Source organism: Lottia gigantea (assembly GCF_000327385.1).
Source record: "Lottia gigantea unplaced genomic scaffold LOTGIsca_18, whole genome shotgun sequence".
NCBI classification, from domain to species: Eukaryota; Metazoa; Mollusca; class Gastropoda; family Lottiidae; genus Lottia; species Lottia gigantea.
In genome coordinates this window covers 1,737,611-1,762,706 of record NW_008708301.1, presented here as the reverse complement: position 1 = coordinate 1,762,706, position 25,096 = coordinate 1,737,611, and the positions used below count along the sequence as shown (strand labels likewise).

Here is a 25,096-nt window from a genome sequence, read left to right as displayed (position 1 = left end):
ACAATAAATATATACCTTTAATATACAAAATACTCAACGAAAAAATTTCGAAATTATACATCAAATATTAATATTATTCGAAAGAAAAATGGTGGAAGGCAGTACATGTTGTTTCAATTATCTTAAATTTAGCGTTTTCTTCTGAATTATCTTTATCTTATGCATGATCTGAAAGGTACGGATCTGGAGGTACGTGTGATCTGCCTTGGTTGTCCTGCGGTCAGATTTGGATATGTATGTCTATATGGTGATGCTGAAAATACCGAATGAATGAAATCTATGCAATGGAAAACGCTTAAGTGCTGCTGTTCGCTCGAAATCGTTCATTCATGGGTCTGGACCTTTTCTGAATTGCGTCGTTTTTGTTACTGTGCCTAATTAGAAGGGATATTTACTTATTCGTTTGAAAATATTCCAAAAAGACGTCGTGGCTGTTACTTACAAAAGCCTATTATGGCATCACTTGGAGTCTTTCTGAATAATGTTCGTTGCCTTTATCACAAATAAACATTAACATTGTCACAACCAGAATAGAGAATTGGCTACGTTAATCCACAAAATATAAAAGTTAATATAGTCAGAAACATGGCACCATTATTATGACTTATTCCAGAACCTGAATTTGTTGATAAACGGTCAATATTGGCACCATATCGACCATTTATTTTCCAAGCCTGTTTGGCACTGATCCAGTCTGTGATAATTTCTTCTAAGATGTCTAAAGGTACACTTCCAGTACTGAGTACTTCATGATGAAATTCCCTAATGTTAAAGTCACGCCCTGAAACATAATAAGAATTGTGTATCACGAGGATATACATAAAAAATAGCTGGCTTTCCTTGGTTCGATTGATATCAGATTGAAGTTATATTGATGCCACATTGGTATCAGTATGACTTTCCATTGATATCAGATTGGAGTTATATTGATGCCACATTGGTATCAGTATGACTTTCCATTGATATCAGATTGGAGTTATATTGATGCCACATTGGTATCAGTATGACTTTCCATTGATATCAGATTGAAGTTATATTGATGCCACATTGGTATCAGTATGACTTTCCATTGATATCAGATTGGAGTTATATTGATGCCACATTGGTATCAGTATGACTTTCCATTGATATCAGATTGAAGTTATATTGATGCCACATTGGTATCAGTATGACTTTCCATTGATATCAGATTGGAGTTATATTGATGCCACATTGGTATCAGTATGACTTTCCATTGATATCAGATTGAAGTTATATTGATGCCACATTGGTATCAGTATGACTTTCCATTGATATCAGATTGGAGTTATATTGATGCCACATTGGTATCAGTACCACCTATTTATCAGATTGAAGTTATGCAATATTGACATGCCACTGTTACCAGGATTACGTTCCACTGATATAAGATAAGATTAAATTGATATAAGAATGACGTTTCCCTGATATCAGAATGACGTTCCATTTATATCAGATTGATTAAATTGAAGGTTCTTTAATATCAAAATGACTTTACTGTTACACAATATTGACGTTCCATTGATATCAGAATGACGTTCCTTTGATTGTGATGTCATCCATATTGGACATCATTTATTGAATGACGTTCTATTTTCTATAAAAGTCGGCCGAAAATCATAATATACAAACCTAATATCTTTTCTGCCTTTCGTCTTAGGGCTATGATCTTCATTTCGCCTATTTTATACGCACAGGCTTGTCCAGGCCATGTTATATATCTATCTATTTCTGCTTCTATTTGACTTTTCGGGAAATCACTATAACTCTCAAGAAATTTAATTGCTCTTTCTCTTGTCCAGCTGTAAAACAGAACTTAGATACAGTATTATGTGCCTTAGCCAAATGTATTTTGATATAATGAATAAATACTGTTCGTATGAACATCATTGTTGTATATTTGTATATTTTGAAATCATTCTTCTCAACTTGACCCAAATCAGGATTACTTCCTAAAACCATATAAAACACTAGTAGCAGCATATAAAACTTACCCAAAAGCATGAATACCTGTATCTACAACCAGACGACAAGCTCGAAAGATTTCAGAGCAATATTTACCAAACCTGAAGTACAAAGTTAATTTCTCAGGCACAGATTTTTACGAAGCAATGAGCATTATTGACTTTTCTTGAACGGTAATAGAATTTTACATGTTTTTGTTATCATAGGCTACCTCAGGATGGTACTGAACTATCGAGCAAGTATTGAAAATATACTACGAATGGTGTAATCAAATGTACCAACACTTACATTTCAAACGGATCTTTGTACAGACCCATTTCTGTGCCAAGGTATTCAGCATAAAGAGCCCAGCCCTGAAATATATATGATTACTTATATCACTTCGTTAATCAAACAATCGCCGTAACGGAATGCGAATTCAATCCAGCAAAGTTCCTTCTTTTTTTTCAGATATCTGTGTGATGTCAATCTTTGTGGATTAAAGAGATTTTGGACTTATGGTGCATATGAAAATCGTTAAGAAAAAACTCTCATCAATCTTGTTTGCAATGAACTGTTGGGATAGACAATAACGATTTTAGATAGAAAGATCTCTTGGTTAATTATAAGTACAGGAAAAGAGTAAATTCAATATGATCAGATAATAACTGTATTACAACTTAACCTTCAGATCGTTTTAAAATTATTTTTTTCAGATAAAATACAAATTACATATGTATTTGAATGTCAAAGGTGATAAATATTGGCAATTTTGTTCATTTTCCATTAATTATAGATCAATATTTTCTCTTCCACTTCCCTGTTCGGAAATCACTTGAAGAAATGTTGGGAAATTTGAAGAAAAAATCGATCAATTCTTCATCTTTAATTTTCTTCACTAACGTAAGTCGACAAAAGATTTTAAAATAACATTTTTAGTTCCCAAATAGAATCTATTCCTTGCTCTTTTTTTAGTGGATGGCAAACATAAAATCGCTTCGATATAATATACACTTTGCAATTATGCTGTATAAAATTAAAGCAAATACCGATTTATAAACCCTTACCTCTGTATAAGCACTGTAGACAGGAAAATGAAGTGGTACTGAATATAATTTACTAATCATACTATGACTTCTATAAGCAGGAACATCATACAGAGCTGTATAAGCTTCTTGGAAATGGTGTCCTGGGTCTGTTTCGTGTACAGCAAGTGGTAGCATCATAAAAGTTGATCTAAAAAACATTATTAAAATTCTGTATTAAGGGTATCTACTCTGTTAAGGATGCTAAATAATTGATATTTTCTCAAAAGATACGTCCGACAATAGACAAGGCATCTTCTGCATGGCGAATGGATCCTACACGATACCCTCAATTTCATGAAGAATGATTTTGAAAAAACTGACCTTTTTCTTGGATCCTTCAAATTTACATAAAATACATTCTGGCCGTATGAACCCCATGGTCCGTCGTTTTCTACTGGTACTATACTGAAAACAAATTAATCAAGAAGAATGAATACACACTGTCTCATCCGGTAAATGTACTGCAGGTATTAGTAGTTGAAGGTTGCAAAGGGGTCCCAGAAACACTAGTATAGTCCAGACAGGTGATGGGATGATTTACATCATTCGATCAAACTTTATCTAATAGATCTGCGAGTTAAAAGAAAGTTATATACCTTTCATATTTGCTTATATGAACGACATATCTTACGTATTAATCTGTTTAGCTCGTTGCTGATGCATGAAACATATAAATACATTTATATTTGGGCAGAAAATATCTCTTATTCAATATATAAAATTCAAACTTACTTGATTTTTGGTAATGTTATATTATAGAATAAACGTGGTAACTTTGGTCTAATATCATGATTTAATATTCCCTGATATTTGGCGAGTAATTCCTCCTGGCAAACAGATAGAAAAGATTATTGAGTTGTAAGAATCATAGATGTAGCTGTACCTTGTATGATGTGCATTAATTATATATTCTAGTTACTGCCTTAACGTTGCGATGTTTTGCAAAACAAAATTGGAGGTTTGATATGTGTATTAGATAGCTTTCATTAGAACCTCTTAGATTATGCTATACATCTAACTTTAATTAGGATGGCACCAAGTACGGTATTTGAGAGACAACCTGTAAATCAGTGCCAGTATATTTTCTAAGATTTATGTATCAATGATAAGCCAAGAGATATAAACATGGAATGGTTTTCATATTGAAATTGAAAGAAAACAGACTTGACATTGAGATTATCAATAGCATTAAGGTGGCTATATCGGTTAGCTGACGTGCTGTTTTGCTGATTTCCACTTTGAAAAAGCATGTTATTCCTGCTTTGTCAGAAACAGTACACCATTGCGAAAAATTGTTTATAATATATAGAGATAAACTCCCAAAGCTATAGATGTATGCTAAAATTTTCACTGGCGCGAATTCTGTTAATTGTGTTAAATTCTTTTGGAGAATATTGCTTTAAGTTTGTAGGCTAATATGTGGTAATATAACAAGTTCTTTCTGTCATAACCCCCGCAACTCATGTCAGTCACAAGGGTTGTTGGAATGGAGGTAGGGCAGGGAGTATGTTTACCCAATTTGTTTGGATGAGAAAAGTACGTGTACCAGAATTATTAAATCTGGAGAGATATTAATGATAGGCCTAGTAAATTTGAAGAAAGATTGGAGAATTTTGTTCAACTGACCGACAATGAGCACAATCAGTTCCCAATATTTCGGAATACCAAGTACTTTATGTGTATTTCACTAAAGTTTATAGGCAGCAGAATTAGTTAAGGTTTATCAGAAGAAGAGAAAGGTGTAATTATTTATCAGATGACATGGCTGGTTATTTGTGATAATGTTCTAGTATACGATACCGTCCGCCCAATTCTCCTAGTCAGAGTCAAAAGGATTTGTGTATGTCAGTTGTTCTTTATAGGCTACAAGACAAAATATTAACTAACTTATATACACTTTCAATCAGAGCTAGCCTCTAATACATCAGTCAAAACCATTAAATATCGCAAGGCAGAAACTGATTTAAAAACCATGCAGCAAGGTTTATGTGTTAACGCAACATCTATACTCGCTGTTACACCTCTGAATACACAGATACTAGCGAATTTTGTTATCAAATTAGAACCAGATATTACAAGAAATATTAACTTGTCTTAAGAAAACACTGCAATTCCGTAGTTTCATTTCCTCTCAATTAATATGAAATTGACTCTCTTCTTTTATACAGATATAGATTTATGCACGGTGGCCATATGTTAAGAAATTTGTTTTACTAATAATTCTGTGTTACTTTGAAAGAGTGGCAAAATTCCATATCTATCAATAAATTAATTGTTAGGTCTACAAAAGAATTATTTAAGTGCAATAATTTGAGTGCAATTCGAAGGCTGTAAAAAATATACCATATTCAACGATTCGAACCACTTTATGCTGACCTCAATATAAAAAGTTCTTTGTACTTACCTTTGAGTGATTATAAAATTTTGGAATGTATTTAGCATATTGGAAGAATGATTTTAAATCTTCTTGTGGAAAACCAACAGATTCCATTATCTGGAAAGCAAAAAAAAAAATAGTAGCCAAAAGCAGAATATAATATACTTTCTTGGATTTGTTTTTTGTTAAAGTATCCGAGATGTTTTTCAATTCCATCAAGTTCATGATTACATACTAACAGATAGCCACAGTGACAAGAAAAGTCAGCTATCAGACACACTGCGCTTACCTTTTTCATCTTCCTTTCTATTCTATCAACTTCTTTGACACCTATTTCAAAGATCTCTTCAGGTGTTATTTCATATCCTAGATACCATTTTAAACAAGCTCTATAATATTTCTCTCCGTTAGGATAGGAATGAACACCAGGCGAAGGTCGTGTTGCTGCTGCATATTCCTTTAATATAAAGAATTTATTCAGAAAATGTGGCCATGTGTTATATTTGCTTTCTGTACACATCTGAGACAGAAACGTTATACTTGTAGTGATAATAATGATCAATCACTACCAATTTTTTTTACATGCATTAAATTGATTTACAGATGAGTTTGAGAATGCAGGAGGGCCACTGTTTTGACATGAATTGGCCACGAAAACGGTAAGTTTGGAACAGACTGACAATTGAACCAGGTTTCAAAGTTTATCATGATGGGCATTGGCTAATAAAATCATACAAAACATATATTCTTTTAAAGAATGATGTACAGATTTCTGTTTGAAATGATATCAAATGTGACTTTAACATATGATCAATATTCCATTGGCGCCATAAATAAAGTTATAGTTTGTAAGGGTGGATCTAGTTTTGATCATTTAACCAAAATATATTTTACGTATAGAGATTCCAGCAATCATTATCGCAATTTAAAACATTAAATTGTTAAGTACTATATAATAATATTATGTATCTGACCAGTAGTGAAATTATTCTATTTTTTATATTTTTATAAATATTTTCGTTTGATATTTTGAAACAACTGCAAAAAAAGAAGGAGAAAATATTTTACTGAAGAGCGACCCTGAGTGGACACTTTGTATTGTTATTTTTAAGGATTGTACAGCACATATCCTTTCTTCTAGCATTCCGTCTCTGAACTTCCTACGACTACAGCAAATGGTAGCATCTGTAAAAATCTGATCTATCGCTGTATCTTTTTAACATGTGTATATGCAACGTCCGATATTAGCTGCAGAATTGAGTCTTGTCGAACTGAACGGATTCTGGCCTGCTTGAAAACTATATTGGCTGTATGCTGTGATTACAGCATCTGCTGTTGTATTGCTATTATTTTGTAGCTATGTGTCAATACCTCTTGACTTCCTCTTGACTTTCAATGAACTTATTTCCACTTGTATATAGTATGGTATTTGTAATTTTCACCTTGAAGAATTCTTTACTACAGAGAATATCATATGCTAAACAGAACAACATGTATGTTAACATGTATCGTCCGAAATATGCACTACCTTTGAGTAGCAATATTCCCTACAGTAACTATATGGAACACATTTACCATATCAAAAACATTGCCAAAATTTAAGGCATAAGTTTACCACCGTGAGCGCACCTAAACCTGCATAATCAAAGCCTTTGATCTTTATCTGATAGCCGACCTTTAATACTCGAAGGTAAACAAAAGCCAGAAACATCTTCCTCTAGAGTTGTTTATGTATTCGTTTGTCGGCAAACTATTACATCTGGCTTTCTACTTAATTCAAATTTATTGAGAAGGCTCTTTGAAATTTTTGTTATAAATCAGGAAAAGTTTTTTATGAAGTGAAAATTAATTTTGAAGATCAAGCAGTAAAAGGTTCATTCATCTTAAAACCTCGCCCTCGCCTTGATATACAGTTTACAGCTGATAGATATGTTATGTAAATTATGTATAACCCTGAATCAGTCAATTTACCCCCTTTCGGTGGATTTTGGGCAATCAGATACACAGTATCTACATAAAACATCATTGCATCTCTTCATTCATTCATTCATTCATTCATTCATTCATTCATTCATTCAAAACTGACAACTGGTATTCATTGTTTCAAACAGTAAATCAATCTTCTATACCAATTACCTTTTTCCCTTTTTGTCAATCAACATCCAATTCATGTTTACTATCAATTATTGTGACCACCAAATCTTAACAAACACACCTGCTTTTTCTAATTTGGCTGGTAATTTGCATTTATCGAGCAGGTAATATAACAACGTAAATATATCAGAAAGGTACACTTATGACGTCATCAATTAGATAGCAGGTGATTGAAAGACCTCCTACCTTTTCCATAAACTTTTGGAATCTTTTTAAACTTTTATTTATTGGCACCAATAATTCTTCTGCCTTCCGCTGCAATCGATTCCTACAATGAAACGTTCATCTAAACATAATATATATGTTCCACATCGACTGTTCTTTAAAATTTCAAATTAAAGTTTCGCTTGGTTCTAACAGGAAATGAGTGAAAGGCCATTGATCCTTGGTGTTTATTCTGAAATCAGTAGAACAAATCATTTGGAAAAACAACCAAGTAGACATTATCAGACATACAAACAATACAATTTTATGATATGCTATACTCCAGCTCTCTTATTCTTTGTTTTGTCATTAACATGAGGTGTTGAGTATATCATAAGAATGTTTCCGTTATATTAAGCGTTGTTTTCCCCAAAAGGATTAAACGCATGAAAGGTTGATTATAAATGTTCAAAACAATTCTTTGAACATTTGCTTCACTACGCACCTAGTTTCTATTGATAATCGACTTTCTTCCAGAGCGTCTCGAAATGGGTATAAATAAATCTGATAAACTGGCCAATTTTCAATCATCTTTGGTACACGATCCTGGTAAAATAGAAAATACATGGGTAATCAGACAACAAATAAACAAGCCTAAAAATTTGGTCATATCCTGGTATTTTAGAAAATATTTGTTCAAATATTACAGCTTTGAGATGACACAAAGTAATGAATTAGATGATATGGTAAATATGCATGATATATATCTGACAGAACCAACACCACAAAGCAGCAAGGTTTACATTACTGATAACATAGCGATATCGTATCTCATTAGGTTGCAATGAAGTAAGTAGCTAATAGCATGAAATTTAGGTCTGTAGAAGTGAAACCTCATAATGCATTTTTTTTATAGAAGTGTTGAAGAAGCAGAAAGGAGGTGGAGGGATTAAGGATAGTGCAGATGCTACTTACTACAGAAACCTTATGGCTGGTTCTTTTCAATCGTATGGCTTTTTCCATTAAAGCAATTTCCTGGTCCACCTGAATATAAATATCTATATTTTAAAAACATACCAATTGAACGTTTAAGTAGGGTTGTCTGTAATTATTTGTGATCACACCAGTTGACAAAACCGTTACCAATCGGTCCAGAGCATCGGAAAATAAATAAATAAAGTAATTTTCTTACCTGTTTAGGTACGCTGGCTAATCTTTTTAGATAATTTTGATAATCATCTTTAGTTTTTAACCTAGAGTATAGAGTCCAGTGTGGACCTGCTGTAATACCCTCCAGAAAATTTATCGGATTCAAGGCACCATAACTAAAATGAATAAGAATTCATTTTAAGGTAAATTTCATTCATTCATTTATATTTGTACCAGTGCATTCATTTGAAAGTTGGTTGATCTTTCCTTCGATATTGATTATACAATTATAATAATAAAAATAGTCTGTAAAAAGAAACAGACAAAAGATATTGAAGGTAATCATTGGTTATTTCCCTGATTATAGGCAATTTACTGTATTCAATATATCAATATACATTAAAATAACTTCTTGCTGGTGTTTTTCTACTTCTTGTACACAATTACATATATACAACATGTGGGAGTTTTTATACAATCAATTTTTTAACCGTAACGTCTGGAAGATTTCATCTGATATTGCCCGTAGATATTATTTTGTTATGTTCAACCATCTCGTACGATGGATGATTTGTTATGATTTTCAATTTCATGCTATATAATAACAAATACTAGACAGATATTGTCACATGTAACTGATGGCTTTTTAATTCTGAAATCAATCATACTCTTGGAACCATCAGCTATGTAATGATTGCCTATGACTATCAGGAACAATCGATTTTATTTATGCAAGGAAATTATTTTTTCATTGTTTGATTAGCAGATGTTTCAGGTAGGAATTGCGCTAAAAGGTTTACTGTAACCTTCTTTGGACAGAATTGAGGAGTAGAACGACCAACTAATATAGTTTCATTATGAGTCTGATTGAACCCAATGCAATTCAGAATGAAGAATGGTTAACTTTATTAACCTTTGCAATTATGTTTGGTAAACTTAAACATTTTAATCAAACAAATAGTTAAAGCCAATATCAATATGATAAATAGTTAGAATGATATTTAAGAATAATTAATATATATAGTGTTACAATAAGAATAGCTGACAATGTAATAACAATAAAACTGTCCAAACTTCAGCACCAGAAAATTGAGTTCAGGTTCACTAGAGTGGAGTTAATAATTTGTTATGTTTCGTTCAATTACATATTGTAATAAGAATTCTGTATGCGTCTTTGAAAAGAAAAGTAGAAAGATGTTGTACTGAAAGACTGTGCCTTCAAGGGATGTTTTCTCAGAAAGATAATACGAGGACTGGGTGCATTTGATTTAAACAATAAAACGATGTATCTGAATTTTCCAGACCTATTGGAGCTAAATCCGGAACATCTAGACCAAATCGAAAAGTTCAATTCCTTTTATTGAACTATGTATACGACCTCGACATAGGAATTTGTTTTGAAAGAGTGATAAAAGTAGATTGAAACTAAACCTGATTCAAATATTTTGTGGACTAGATCCATTCAAAGTCAAGTATCTCAAGTAAGTAGAAAGGTAACATAACATTCCTGGATCAAAAGGAATTTGTTGTATTCGAACACTGGGGCTTAAGGTGATAATTTGTCATTAAGACATATTTTAGTGCATAACGGCCATTGTTGATTATTGATAAAGGCAATATTTGATTGATATACCATATGGTGTATGATTGTAGATAAATACACTTCCAGGCATTGCACTATAATGGGAATCGGAACATATTTCTGATAGACAGACAGCAGAACGATAGAATACTGATTAGGCAGTCGTATGTATATGATGAAACCTGTTTTATTTATAGAAAGATAAGGTAAAGATAAGTCAGGTAGACATGAAGAGAAGGAGAACCTTAAATTACAGTAAAATATGGTGGTAGTTTAAAATAACAAACGACATAGACTAAGAGATAAAGTATTGTAGCGAGTTTAATTACCGTTATTGGAAGTTAAACACACAATAATTATCTAGAAATACCATCATTCATTATACACAGAGTTTTTCTACCAAAACACTGACATTCCAATGCCTTCTGTTAAATAAACAGGAATGTCGAAAGCGTGGAATATTTTTAATTTTTTGTCATGTTTAACAAGAAAGACATATTCAACATGATGAATATATTTTTTCCAATAGCCTCACATACTGATTTCTACACTGGGTGATTTGGCAAAGACGAAAAAAGCCAAATGCAGGGTTATCCACGTATTTTGTAGAGAAAAGCTTTCTTGGTATAGTGTGCAGTCCATAATAAATAAAGAGACTTCCACGATTCCCAACAGAAAAAAAGAATTACAAAAAACCCCCAAAACACCCAAAAAACCAACAAAACAAAATTAAATATATGTCTTATGCAGGTTTCGTTTACCAAACAAGCGATGTAGATTCTCTTTATAGGCATTTGAAACACAATCGTATTAAATCAAAGGATAAGTTTAGAAACTCTGCGTTTCAAATTATCACTTAATAAAACCTATTCAATCTTTAAAATCACATTAGTTCATCTTCATGTACTATTTACAGTAAATTTCTATCAAAGATACTGAAATGTTCGGAAATCAAGTTTAAATGGTTAGTTAGCTACCATTAGTACATTAAAGTATTTATTCTGAACAGATTTTTCAATTAAGTTAAAATCATGTTTAATGATATAAATTAGGTACAAAATGGTGCATTTGAGTTAAGAATTAGCCTTTAATGGAAATTATTTTCTTTACTTCCCATTTTAGTTCACTGGATTCATTTGTGTGTCGCTAATGGAATTCATTCTTATTTCCAAAACAGTTTTCTTAGTATCAACTTTACAATTTGAAAATCAGTGACGACTGTGGTATCGTCGAGAAAAGATAATGTGCACATGACGATGCAATTCCGAAAAATATAAACTAGCAGTCTTATGTATGTTCTGTTAGTAACTGCATAAACTACCATAAATGCTACTATAAAATTGTATAGATTGTACAGGAATATTTACTATTTACTGTGTTTCTGGGCTAAATACTGTCACTATAAAAGTGTAAAATAAGTAAGGATTGTATAAGAATATTTACTGTGTTTCTGGGCTAAATACTGTCATATACATACTATAAAAGTATAAGATAAGTAAAGATTGTATATTAATATTTACTGTGTTTCTGAGATAAATTCTGTCACTATAAAAGTATATTAAGATAAGTAAAGATTGTATATTAATATTTACTGTGTTTCTGAGGTAAATTCAGTCACTATAAGAGTATGAGATAAGTAAAGATTGTATAAGAATATTTACTGTATTTCTGAGGTAAATTCTGTCACTATAAAAGTAGGAGATAAGTAAAGATTGTATATTAATATTTACTGTGTTTCTGAGATAAATTCTGTCACTATAAAAGTATGAGATAAGTAAAAATTGTATATTAATATTTACTGTGTTTCTGAGATAAATTCTGTCGCTATAAAAGTGTGAGATAAGTAAAGATTGTATATTAATATTTACTGTGTTTCTGAGATAAATTCTGTCGCTATAAAAGTGTAAGATAAGTAAAGATTGTATATTAATATTTACTGTGTTTCTGAGATAAATTCTGTCGCTATAAAAGTGTGAGATAAGTAAAGATTGTAAATTAATATTTACTGTGTTTCTGAGATAAATTCTGTCGCTATAAAAGTGTGAGATAAGTAAAGATTGTATATTAATATTTACTGTGTTTCTGAGATAAATTCTGTCACTATAAAAGTATGAGATAAGTAAAGATTGTATTAGAATGATGTAAAATCAACATATTTGAGATACTAACATCAGTAAAATAATATATTCAGGAAACAATTTGATTCTGTCAAAATGAAAGCTTATTGACGTAATTTGTGTCACAATTTCAATGGATTAGACATATTTAAAGTTTTAATGCTATAATAGCTTTGAAATACCATGTTTGAAGAGTCATTAATAAATCTGTCTGACATAAAAAAAAAGTTAGAATAACCTTGCATACAGATTTGAATATCGAGTCATTCTAGTAACAATATTTGGAAAAACCAATAATAATTCTACAGGGTTAACAAAATTGGTATAACTGTGCACCAAAGGGAAACATGATTTTTAGCAATTCTAGTTTTTCATCCCTCTTTATTAAACGAAGATAAGAATCTTGATAAAGCATAAAGGTGATTGAAGAACCAAAATTTTGGCAACGTCTTTGTTTTGAAATCTGTATGGTCTGTAATCATCTTAAAATATTGAAAAAGGTAAAGAACAGTATTTCCACCTGTTTTGCAAGCTGTTTGAAATCTACTAGGATATAAGTTGGGTATGTTTTGATTTACTGCCAGGAGAAATGTCATAATATTTAGCTGAACTTGGCTGGCATTATTATTTTTTATTCAATGTGGGACTAAGAAACTCTTTGTTTTCTTAAATTGTTTCGTCCCATTCAGAATCGACCGAGTTTTGTACATTCCACCCTAAATTGTTTATCATTAAGAACTCAGGAAATACCTGGGCGTTGAGTGTAGTGCAGAGGTCAGTTACGTTTACTGCCTGTCTTGAATAGGCAGGACATTCTGAAAAGATGCGATTATTCGAATATAATTCGAAAATATTATTCGAAATTCAGACAGCAATTCGGGCAGCATAAAAACCTCATAAAAAAAAAACAGAAGATGAAAAAATTTTGAAACAAAAAAGATCCAAATTTTTCAGAGCATTCCGATATTACAACATTCAGATATTTAGATTCTGATATTTAGATTCATATATTTAGATTCAGATAATATACTTACTCTCTCCATTCATAACCTTCTATATAAGCTTGTAAATAGGATTTTAAGATTCGAAGTTCTCGTCTTTCAACACGGGTTAGCTGATTAATATCAACATCTTCTACCAGTTTTAAATACTCCTCGCAGACTTCCTGAAATAAGACAGGAACCAGATCATAATATCAGATAAGATTTATGAATCATTTTATAATGATGTAAGGAACTAATGTTTAAGCGGATAGATGCAATGTATTAACTTGTCTTACAAGAACCTGTAGTTTAAAAACTTTTGAGAAATTCACGATAAAGATGTTATCATAAATGACAATCTGATTGAAATGCAAATATGGACGTATGCTTTACAAAAACAAAGGAAACGAATATCCAGATTTGCATTTCAATCAGATTAAATAGATGAAGCAATTTTCACAACGAAAAACCGACTTCAATATTTAATATCTAAAGATATTACTGTCTGTTTTATTAGTGATAATCGGTAAAAATTCTTTGTTACATAAAAAGCTAATTGGTATCTGATAGCTAACATTCTGTTAAATTACTGAACATGTAATTTTATCTCTTAACTTTTTATCTTTACATACAGTAAGTGGCTGTTAGAGAGCTTAAGATTTTCACCTGATTCTAAACATGTCATGTAATAGTGTTGATGAAATCTTAACCTCTCTTATCAACAACAACAAAAAAACTTCTGATTGGCTGGGGTTGATTGGCAGCGTAGTGAAATGTAATTTTCTGGTTCCGTCGTAATTCATTCTTACCTGTCTCAAAGGTGAAACATTACCTGAGTTCTACTATATTGTACCTACTAAAACCTGGGTAATATGTGAGTTATGTTGCTTGCACTTGTTAAGAAGTATTTTTGAATCTGTAGTATCTTATTGCTCTTTTCCAGATAAATCCGAATCACGAATGGTTCTATGTGTTCTGTCAGAATCTTAGTGAATTCTTTATTTCTCTGCAGATTATATAGGCATCAAAGAGGTACACGCGGTATTTAAGAGATTGTAACTGTCTTCTTTTCTTAAAGGGACAGATGCTCCATTCTTTTTGACCAATCATACTTAAGTCTCAGAAACGGGAGTCAATTAGTGTTCACAACTAACCGTCGGAATTTGAGCCTTCAAATCCTTGTGTGTCCAGTATTATCCGCGTTTTAATGTTAAAATGACGACTCGTCATTTTAAGATATTATTTGATATATAAAAAAAAGACATATACAGAAATAGTGAGTAAAATTCCTAGTTAGAGATATCTTTGAAGGTCTGAAAGTCTGTTCCCACATGTTTTTCATATTTATGTGAATGAAATATCTTTAAAGAAAATATTGCTGTTCTCTTCAAATTGAGAAAGAAGCTCGAGTATAATTTTATTCAATTATGAAGTAAGGAATTTATTTCTGATTTTTCATGAAACAATCTCCATCATAAACGAAAAAAATTACGACACGAGATTTGGGAGTTGAATTATATAACAAGATAGCCTACACTTGCAGGTTGAGATTTTATATCTAGCGCAGTGAAATGATTTATATTAACAGGACGTAATTTATATAAATTGTACATATAACAGTGTTATCTTCTTAGTGAGAAGATGATATCCAGAACACCTCTAAATACACATGCAATAAATAATAGACTACTATCTCTTTTTCTTTTTCTTATCAAATTAATTTGTGAACTTTGTGAAAGATTTACAGTTAGTACTGGGTTTATTAATTGTGAAGACAACGTATCCAAAAGATACGGAGCAAATCCATATGTATTATCCATTGTAAGAGTAGGTAATCTTAGCTGAAGATATTCTTATCCAGACTTAAAGTAATCAAGGTTATTCGAGACAACAGATTTCTAAGCTATGCCAACATTGGATGTAAGTTATCTGGAGTGGGGTATCGTACCCTAAAAATAATAATAGGATTTCCAAATCGAGTAGAATTGGATCTTTACATCATTGAATGATTTTCCGGAAAGGGGATACTTTTGTCTTTTTAAAGGTCGCTGTAGGTTATAGGAGATGGGGATGCGGATACATCTACTGTCAGTGAACACAGGTTATCTGAGATAAAGATACGCATAATCCTACCATTAGTAAATGGAATGAAGGTTATCACCGATGAGGATACTGTAACCTTTACTGAAAGTGAACACATGTTACCTGGGATAAGGATACTGTAACCCCTACCTACAGTAAACACGAATACGTCTACCATAAGTAAACACAGGTTATCTCAGATGAGGATACTTATATCTCTACCTACAGTAAACACAAATTATAAAAAGATGAGGATACGGATACGTTTACCATATGTAAACACGGGTTACCTGAAGTGAGGATACTGTTATCTCTACCTACAGTAAACACAGGTTACCTGAAGTGAGGATACTGTTATCTCTACCTACAGTAAACACAGGTTACCTGAAGTGAGGATACTGTTATCTCTACCTACAGTAAACACAGGTTACCTGAAGTGAGGATACTGTTATCTCTACCTACAGTAAACACAGGTTACCTGAAGTGAGGATACTGTTATCTCTACCTACAGTAAACACAGGTTACCTGAGATGAGGATACTGTAACCTTTACCTATACAGTAAACACAGGTTATCTCAGATGAGGATACCGTTACGTCAACTATATGTAAACAAAGGTTACCTGAGATGAAGATACCATTACTTCTACCATAAACACAGGTTAAAGGAGGATATCGTTATTTCTGCCGACTGTGAACGCAGGTTGTTACAGATGAACGTACTTTGCCAACCAAAGATTGAAGTCAAACGAGATGAGGGTTACCCTATTCTACCAACAATGGATGTAGAAAATTCATACTCCAATTCTTACAATTGAAATTAGGTTATTTGCGATTTCTATATTCAAAACGGTTTCAATTTTAATTTGTCTTAGAGCTATGGACGAGTGTGCATTAGGGTGCGTGGCATTACTGAAATAAGGCGAGACTGCATTTTCAGTTGTTTCGAATGGTTATGCCATATCACAACTCCTGTTGTTTTATTAAGAACTGTTAAAGATAAGACATTTCTTACAAAAAGTGGTTTGTACTAAAAACATACCAACACAGCATGTGTATGACATACTAAACTATTAAATCAACATTAGATTTTTAAAAAACTTGTACCAGACTATAACACTTAGGTTGAAGTAGTTTTACTAATTTGACATTTTGTAATGAATCTTTTACAAACTCAATTAATATGCTAATCTAACTTCTTTTGAATTGCAGCCAAAGATTTAATGTTTTAGAATTGAAATAGTGTACGATCAAACAACTGAACTGACGTTGATATGTAATCAAGGCTGTTCTTTTTAAATATATTTCACTGTCACCGACACTAACTCTAATAAAAGCCACAAATTTTCACATTTCTGTACATGATAACGGAGGAACATTTCTGAATATCATACACAAGAATATTGTTCAATTCATAGGACAAACATTTTTTCATCTATCTAATGCAGAATGAATTAGCCCAAAGAACATTCTTATAGAATATTTTTCTAATAATCGTTGCGCCAATATGATTTATATTGCTCAAGGAAGTCCTCTAACAGATCATTCTCCAAATGCCCATAAATTAGAATTTTCGGTGATCCGATCGCGAATTTCAGTTTTTGAAGACATGTGCTTTGTGCCATGAAAAAAGTATCCAGTTATTAAAGCTAGTTGTTGATCTACCCACCTTTCGACGTCTATATGACTCCATGGTATAGGCTTCCAATCTGTCATCGAAATCATGCACACCGAAGAAAGTAGCAAATTCTGGATGTGATTGAAACCGTAGTTTATATACAGCATCCTGTAATCTCTTTAATGTATCTGATTCTTGACCTGGAATTAATAAAACATCAATAATAACATCTTGAAATAAAAATTTCTAAATTACAATAAGTGCCAACGTAGGCATTCTCTGATATTTGTTTCATGCATTGATAAATTAAGGTCGTATCAGCATGGATATTATCTATAAGGATAGCCATAGCTTGTAAAATTATTTCAGTTTTTAGGATGTCACCAACTCTCAATCTGAAATGGCAATTCCATCCTTTCTTTCAGAATATACATTTTTTCTCAGATAAGAATCAAAGGGTCTATAATTGACAGTGTCCCTGTTATAGAACATTCTCCTGAATATATGGTTACTATATAGTAATAATGTCATGGTAACTGTATCTCACTCCAATCAGCTCCTAAATATTGTCAGCTATTAACTTCATTTTTTATAACTTTCCTTTAATTAGATTCTCTTTTAATTGATGCTGGTAGACAGGGTGAAGCAGTATGTTGTAAAATAATTATATTACATGCTATGGATATGAAGTATGTTTACTAGAAATTTTACAATGTTACAATCTGACGATATAAAGTATGTTTAAAACACATTTTACAGTGTTACATTTTGATGAGATAAAGTATGTGTACTAGAAATTTTACAATCTTACAATCTGACTATATGAAGAATGATTACAGGAAATCTTATAGTGTTGCAATCTGGCGATATGAATTATGTTTACTATAAACTTTACAAAGTTAAAATCTAACGATTCTGAAGATTTTGTGATATAAATTTTATAATGTTAGAATCAATCATTATTAAAACATCTAATGGAATTTTGAATAGTTCAATAATCTTAAGAAATAGTGTAATACCAAATTATATTCATAACTTTTAAATATTATTTCATATTCCGATATATATATATATATAAATATTTATAATTGATAAAACAGATCAATATACACAAGGTAGTAATTTTTATTTAGTTATAACAAAGTCAAATGGGTTTGTATTTCTCACCACTAGCTATTTTCACATTTTTTATGTTTATTTGGTTTGTTTTATCTATGGATTTATCTTGTTCTGGTACTGAGGCGATTTAAATCAAACAAAAAACCAGATGTAGTCTTGCTTGTTCTACCTCATTACCTTTAAGGTCTATTTCCTCCAGTGAAATAACGTAATCATAACGTTTCTCTTTGTAATGTGGATAATTAGATAAAAATTCAGATAAACTCTTTGGAAATTGTAGCAGGTGAATCCATTATAATTAGCCTAAATATCATAAAACAAGGGCAATAAATTCTTTATATATTCTTTCGATTAATACAAACAACCAAAACAACATCATATCCAATTGAATTTGTGAGAGAAATTGGACAACCATTCCACAATTTTTTTCTCACTTATTTGTGGTATATGTATCGAATTGTAACCAACGTTTGTCACCAACAAAGACTATCATATATAGTGAATCGTAGGTCAAAGACATAAAACCAGTGTAGTGTTATTGTACCAGTCGATCTTTTGAACGTAGTCATTTAAATCATCAGAAATGAACACAACTGACTATATTACTGATAGAGAGATTTTACGATAACGTTATTCTGGGATGACCATTCCAGGATCATTACATGATGATGGTTGATCGACGATTAACCATGCGTTATATGTATGGCCAGCGTTTTTGGCTTCTCTTATGAGAGCTTTGAGCACTGTTGAGAATGACAAAATATATTGCAAGATGGATACTCGGTTCATGAAGTCCAATGTCGTTTTGAAGCAGATCCCCGTAATATTCCCAGTAATGATGACTTCATTTTCGCTGTGAATGACTTTTTAAGTGTGACTGAAATGGGACAATGAATTAAATGAAAACCATCGAATTTGGTATTGATTTAAGAACTTTGCAGTCAGCCCTCGCATATGATCATCGATTGTAGTCAATCTGAGACCAAAGATAAGAAAATATCACAGAACACCATCAACAATCTAAAACAACATTATAACCAAGATAACAATAAACTAAATATCAAGAGCTCATTTATAATTTACAGTCTGATAAAAAACCTACCATTTATACTTTATCAATATCCGAACACTAACTGACCGGGACAAATGTTCTATGCACGATAAAACATGAAACAAAATAGTCCGGCATGTATACAACCACATATTGTAAATAGTTTAACACTATGAGTGTTGGTGATAACGCTGGTCGTACGGTCGTAAAGAGTTTGGTTTACTGAATTAAATAAATAAACAGAAGTATAAATTGGTGCATGATACATTACCTCTATAGAGATAAACGTATCATAATACCAATAATCATTTAAACCACCAGTAAATTACTCTGTAAAAGAGCTAACAATGTATTTTTATAGTAATTTGAACAATTTTCTTGTATATTTTGACTATTTCGATACACGCCATGTCTTAAAATATCATTAGCTATTTTCTTATACATATAATGTCATATTGAGATAAACCTTCAATGTCTTGTAGGTCCAGGTGCTTCTACGTCTCGTCTGCTATCTGTCCGTGTTGTATGTCCCTTACTCCAAATCTTGTGGGGATTCCTTCTTGGTCTTGTGAACAATCTGGATGTCTCTATCCGCTGGAATTTTATAGAGTTCAAGAAGAATAACATCTGATAAAGGGTAATAAAACCTTCAAAATCATCGAGTGTGGCACTTAAACTTACATCTTCATAAGGATAATCACTTACATCATGTCTACTCAGATACTCCTCCGTAATTTTGTTTATGTGCATACTTTTAAGAATTGTTATCTATGCCATTTATTAGCTCAATTTGAAATTAATTCTTCATTATTTATCAGAAATTAGGGAGTATGTTAGGAATTTTAATAATATCATGCTGTTATAGATTAGTATCTTTAAAAACAACGTATTTGATTCAATCTGAATCTTCTTATCCAAATATTGTACGGACCAAACAAGATGAATTGTCGGTCGGTGTATGATAATGATACGACCAAATCTTGTTTAAAAAGTGGCCGTGTATTAGAATTTGAAGAGACGTGAAATAAATGTTCATTTGGTCCTCCCCGCATAGTAAAATTCAGTTTTATAATACAGTACGTAGAAAGTCATAACCATAATCTGTATGTATTTGTCATTAGTGGTCGTATGGTTTTATCCAAGGATAAATACTTAGCCAAGCCACGAAGGTGATTGTATGAAATAGAATCAATTTGGATATGAAACGTATAAGTTGTGTGTAGTGTAGAAATTTTTGGCAACTGGGCATGTTACTACTTCCAATATAATGTAAAGTATATGGGAGAAGAGACTGAGAATCATTGGCGTCTTGATCCATTTGAGTGAGAACATATGGCGTAGTTCACTTAGTTCTACAGATTAGAATATAAAATATAGACTATATATCATGATATAGTATTTATATAATATGTTCAACTATATATATCATATAGAAATAGAACATGGATAAACACCAAATCTAAGACAACCAGAACACAGATTGCCTGATAAGTTTTTCTTTCTATTTTTAATTCTAAATAATTTTTAATAAGTAATAAAGAATTCCTCATTGTTATTTCAATTTAAAGATCGGTGCCTCTTCTACATTGACAACCAAAGTTTTCAGTTGATATATCGGTGTAGACATTGAAGATTGTGCAGATGGGGTATCTCTGATGGATAATTATTTCCTAATTTGAATTTTTAAACATGATTTACAAGTTTGAACCTATATACTTCTTTTCTGACAATATCTTACATTTCTGCGATAATCTAACAGACAGACGGACGCTGTCAGTAGAATTCAGTCTTTTTGGTTTATATTTCAGTGGTTATCATTAACACTCTGTATACCCTTATCATTGATACTTCAAGTCAAGATAGCATGGATGAAAGTACCATTATAACACTTAGATATAACACCCTAGAGTGCTTATATTATCATGATATTGGTTGGAATCCTTTAGTAGTTGACTAATATTACTATTATACTATTACTTATATTGATATATACCAAACATAACTCTTAGGTTTACATGTGGCGAGGAACCAGTCGTCGCCTACAGTCTTAAACATAAAAGCTCTGGGAATATGATCCTTTCCGTTTGTCTTTGGAATAAAAGATTTCACACCATTCCAATAAAGTCTTGAGTGATCATTGTTATAGATTCTTACATATTTTCTTACAAATCAATTCACATGCCAGTTCCAGATGCTTCGGACAGACGGCTAGATAAAGATAGAGATAGGAGCATGACTATTTGTGAATGGTAAGGCCTTTAAATTGTCCAGTTAATGGCAGATTGGTTGATGGTATTCACCAAGACATGACATCTTTAAGTTGTGAGACCCGTTCATTTTCTTTCTTTTACGTATCTTCCCAGAATCTCAAACCTTGTGATAGATGACATATTAACAGAGTGTAAATTGAGTCTACATCACCTTATCTGATTTATTATTTCTCTTGGAATGTTTACAATAATTCTGTCTTGATGATCTAGACAAACAATAACCAGACGTCAACTTTCTAACAATTCGGCCGACATTTTGCCGCCAAAACTGACCTCATTATCGTTTGATCTACAAACTAAGACATAGGTATGGGTCTAGTTAATTACAAGAACGAAACTGACACTGAAAGCCAAAAATATGCAACGTGTTGTCGATTCTCTCTCGTATGGGTAAATAGGCTTATTGACATCGACCTCATCAATTACACAAAAGTGTAGCTTTAAAGCAATAGGCCTACGAACGAATATTTAATGACCACACCTAAATGTTGAATATTGACATTAGGCTGGTAAAATATCAATTTCTGCACTAACAATAACAAAACAAGATGCTCCCATGGTTATTTAATACCTTGTTTACAGAACTACTGGACGTGTTTACATAATGGTCAGTTATGGACGGGATGGTCAGTAGGGGACGATATGGTCAATATGGGTGTAGAAGTATAAAATAATAACAAAATGACAGTTATGTTTATTATTGTTTATATAGTAAGAAGTTGTATATATAAAATGTATATAAGTCAATAATTACTTTCATATTTATATTCTGAAATTGGTTTAGTCTTCTGGTTATATTTGCTGTATTTCTTGGACTTCTACACTATATTCTAGTTTCACGTCATTTGAATAATTTTGAGCTCACGACAACCTTAGTGAGCTAATAAGATGTTATTGGAGACTTTTCCAAATAAAATCTCTATTGGTGGCTAAGTAGCTATTTCTTAATTAGATTATCGACTTTTACATTATTGTCTCTGAGGTTTTATCTTTAATGTGTTAGATTTCCAGACTGATGTTTTAAAAAAAATATAGTATAATGTTCTAGTGTGTTCTTTGCAATAAAACACCATCACCCCATTTAGTACATTTGAGTCTTTGGGTGTTGGGATAGACTTACGTCACTTTTGAGCTGACACTGACTCTCAGTCTTACGGAGAATTTGTGTGCCGTAAAGCAAATCCTTTTTACAGATGCCATTGAAATGAAATGAAATGAATTTTTGAGTTTTACGTCCTACTTTTCTGCATCAGATGCCAATGAAAAGAAAATTCTGACGCATACAGTTCCTGTTCGATTAATTTTGAAGCAAGGTAGGGCGCAGTGAATAGAATGACACCTTTACCACACATATACATTACCTCTCGAGCGAAAATGCCAAAGGCTGTTTAAGCATCTTTGAGGCAGTTTTTGGACTGTTTTTAGAATGAAAGGGGTAGATATTAACGCTATAGGATTCAATCCCTTTAATAGAACTCTTTTTGAACACCAATAACTGACCTCAGTGTAGAATGTATATTATTATTTTATTAGTATGTACTATTGATACAATATTGGTACCATTCCATTCCATACACATCTGGTACATTCTAGTCATGTTGATTTTGGCATAAGAACAGACTTCCTGGATCGTTATCATGATCTCTATCACTATGGGATGGTTTTCTTCAATAAATCTGATCGATTCCATTAATCAGACATTTTCATGTGATGGGCCACAAGTTTCTCTCGCGAATGACCAATACTAACCTTATGCCACTTAATATATAGCAATTGACAGTTAGGACTCCTGTATTTGTTTTTATTCACTATGAATATCTTTGGTTCCTCTGCTGCATGGTGGATGAAGGACGCTCAGGATGAAAGCTGCCATACTTTATCCATACAAAACTGGTTCTTACATGAAAATAACTGATTCTGGTAATTATATAGATCAGGTGCGAAGTTTCATGTGACACTATATCCTCTAAGGACAAGTGATAGTAAGAATACAGGTGAATCTGAAAAGTGTACTTATTTTAATTAACAGTTATAACTCGTGTATTAGTTTTTATTCATTATCATGACCTGGGATCATCTTTGAAAATTCCCACAACTAATACTCTTTTAGCAGAAAAAGTTGATATTCTTAGAATATCGACAATTTCAACATTACACGTGATTTATCAAGCGCTAAACAATCGAAGTCTCTAACCTTTAGCATGATAACTTAATTCTTTTCAAATTCCAGCTGGCCTCATAAAATTTTTAAAAAGTCAAACATACAAGAAGGTAAATTATTGTTGTCAATTTTCAAAAGTATACATGAATTTCTTCTGAAGAATATCACATGATTAAAATAAAATAAAGACCAGGTTTATTTTTCTACTTGGGGTGTATTTCAATTAAAATAACATAACTAAAACATATGGTTTGTGCCACCAATATACCACTGTATTAACATCATGGGGTTCACCCTGCAATGTGCTTCAACACACCGTTGTTAAAAACATTGTTGGGGTACAAACTCACAGATTTCCTTTTAAAAAGTCAAGAACTGTTCACACTCACATTTAATCTATTACATAAGGTCAAAGTTTACCTATACTTCCGCCATATTCCGTAAATGCAGTAACTGACATGTTTTTTTTACCTTTCTGACAACCAAATAAATTCACCCTACAATAGGCGCCTGATAATGACTAATGATATATTACACATTTCAAAATTCCGAGTTTAATTTCATAGATATTGCTAATAATATCAGGCATAGTTTTAAATAGTTCTAATTATACAGGCACACACACAGCATGTAGATACCATAACAGTTCAAGGAGCAAACCAGTTCGAATGATGAACATGTTCGTATGGTTTTACTAAGTTCGCATGCCAATTTTTCTATGAGTATATGCATGGCATCCTCTAACAGCCTTAGTCAACATAAAATTTATAAATTTATTAAAGGACATCCGAGAAGTCAATTTAAGTTAGTCTGACATCAAATAGTACATATTCCACAAATTCAGATATCATCTATAGAGAAAGATATTCAATTTATTCAGATATTCCAACTGTAAAAGTTGATTACATTAGTTCAGGTAGCTCATTAAACAGTTTAGTAGTATAGTGAAGGTATGATGTAGAAACTAATTAAGCTGTTGTTATTTAATAAAGTAGGCATCTGTCACATGATATAAAGAAACACATTCTACTCTCTTGATTAATGATGTAATTACACTGGAATGAAATGCGTGAGTTTAATGTGGCTTCCTTGCTGCGGAATAATGTTTACACTTAATCATTGACACGGTGGCCTTGAGAGAGGTTGTTCAGTGCTACTATTACTACTACGACACACTTACCACCGAATGCATCCTTACATAGGCAAGGATCATCCTGGATGGTTGAATGCTTGTTTGCCAT

The 25,096-nt window shown here is 32.0% G+C and overlaps 1 protein-coding gene across 1 annotated transcript; it reads right to left on the bottom strand.

Moving 5' to 3' along the window:
• LOTGIDRAFT_231222 (hypothetical protein) lies at positions 1 to 25,096 on the bottom strand (the record flags this gene model as incomplete). Its single annotated transcript, XM_009052250.1, has 16 exons — positions 1 to 781; positions 1,651 to 1,820; positions 2,013 to 2,084; positions 2,272 to 2,336; positions 3,030 to 3,198; positions 3,372 to 3,455; positions 3,783 to 3,877; positions 5,455 to 5,544; positions 5,717 to 5,884; positions 7,768 to 7,849; positions 8,231 to 8,331; positions 8,701 to 8,769; positions 8,918 to 9,050; positions 13,608 to 13,738; positions 17,306 to 17,454; positions 25,036 to 25,096. 16 exons carry the CDS (start codon positions 25,094 to 25,096, stop codon positions 543 to 545), a joined length of 1,878 nt encoding a protein of 625 aa, XP_009050498.1. The 3' UTR covers positions 1 to 542.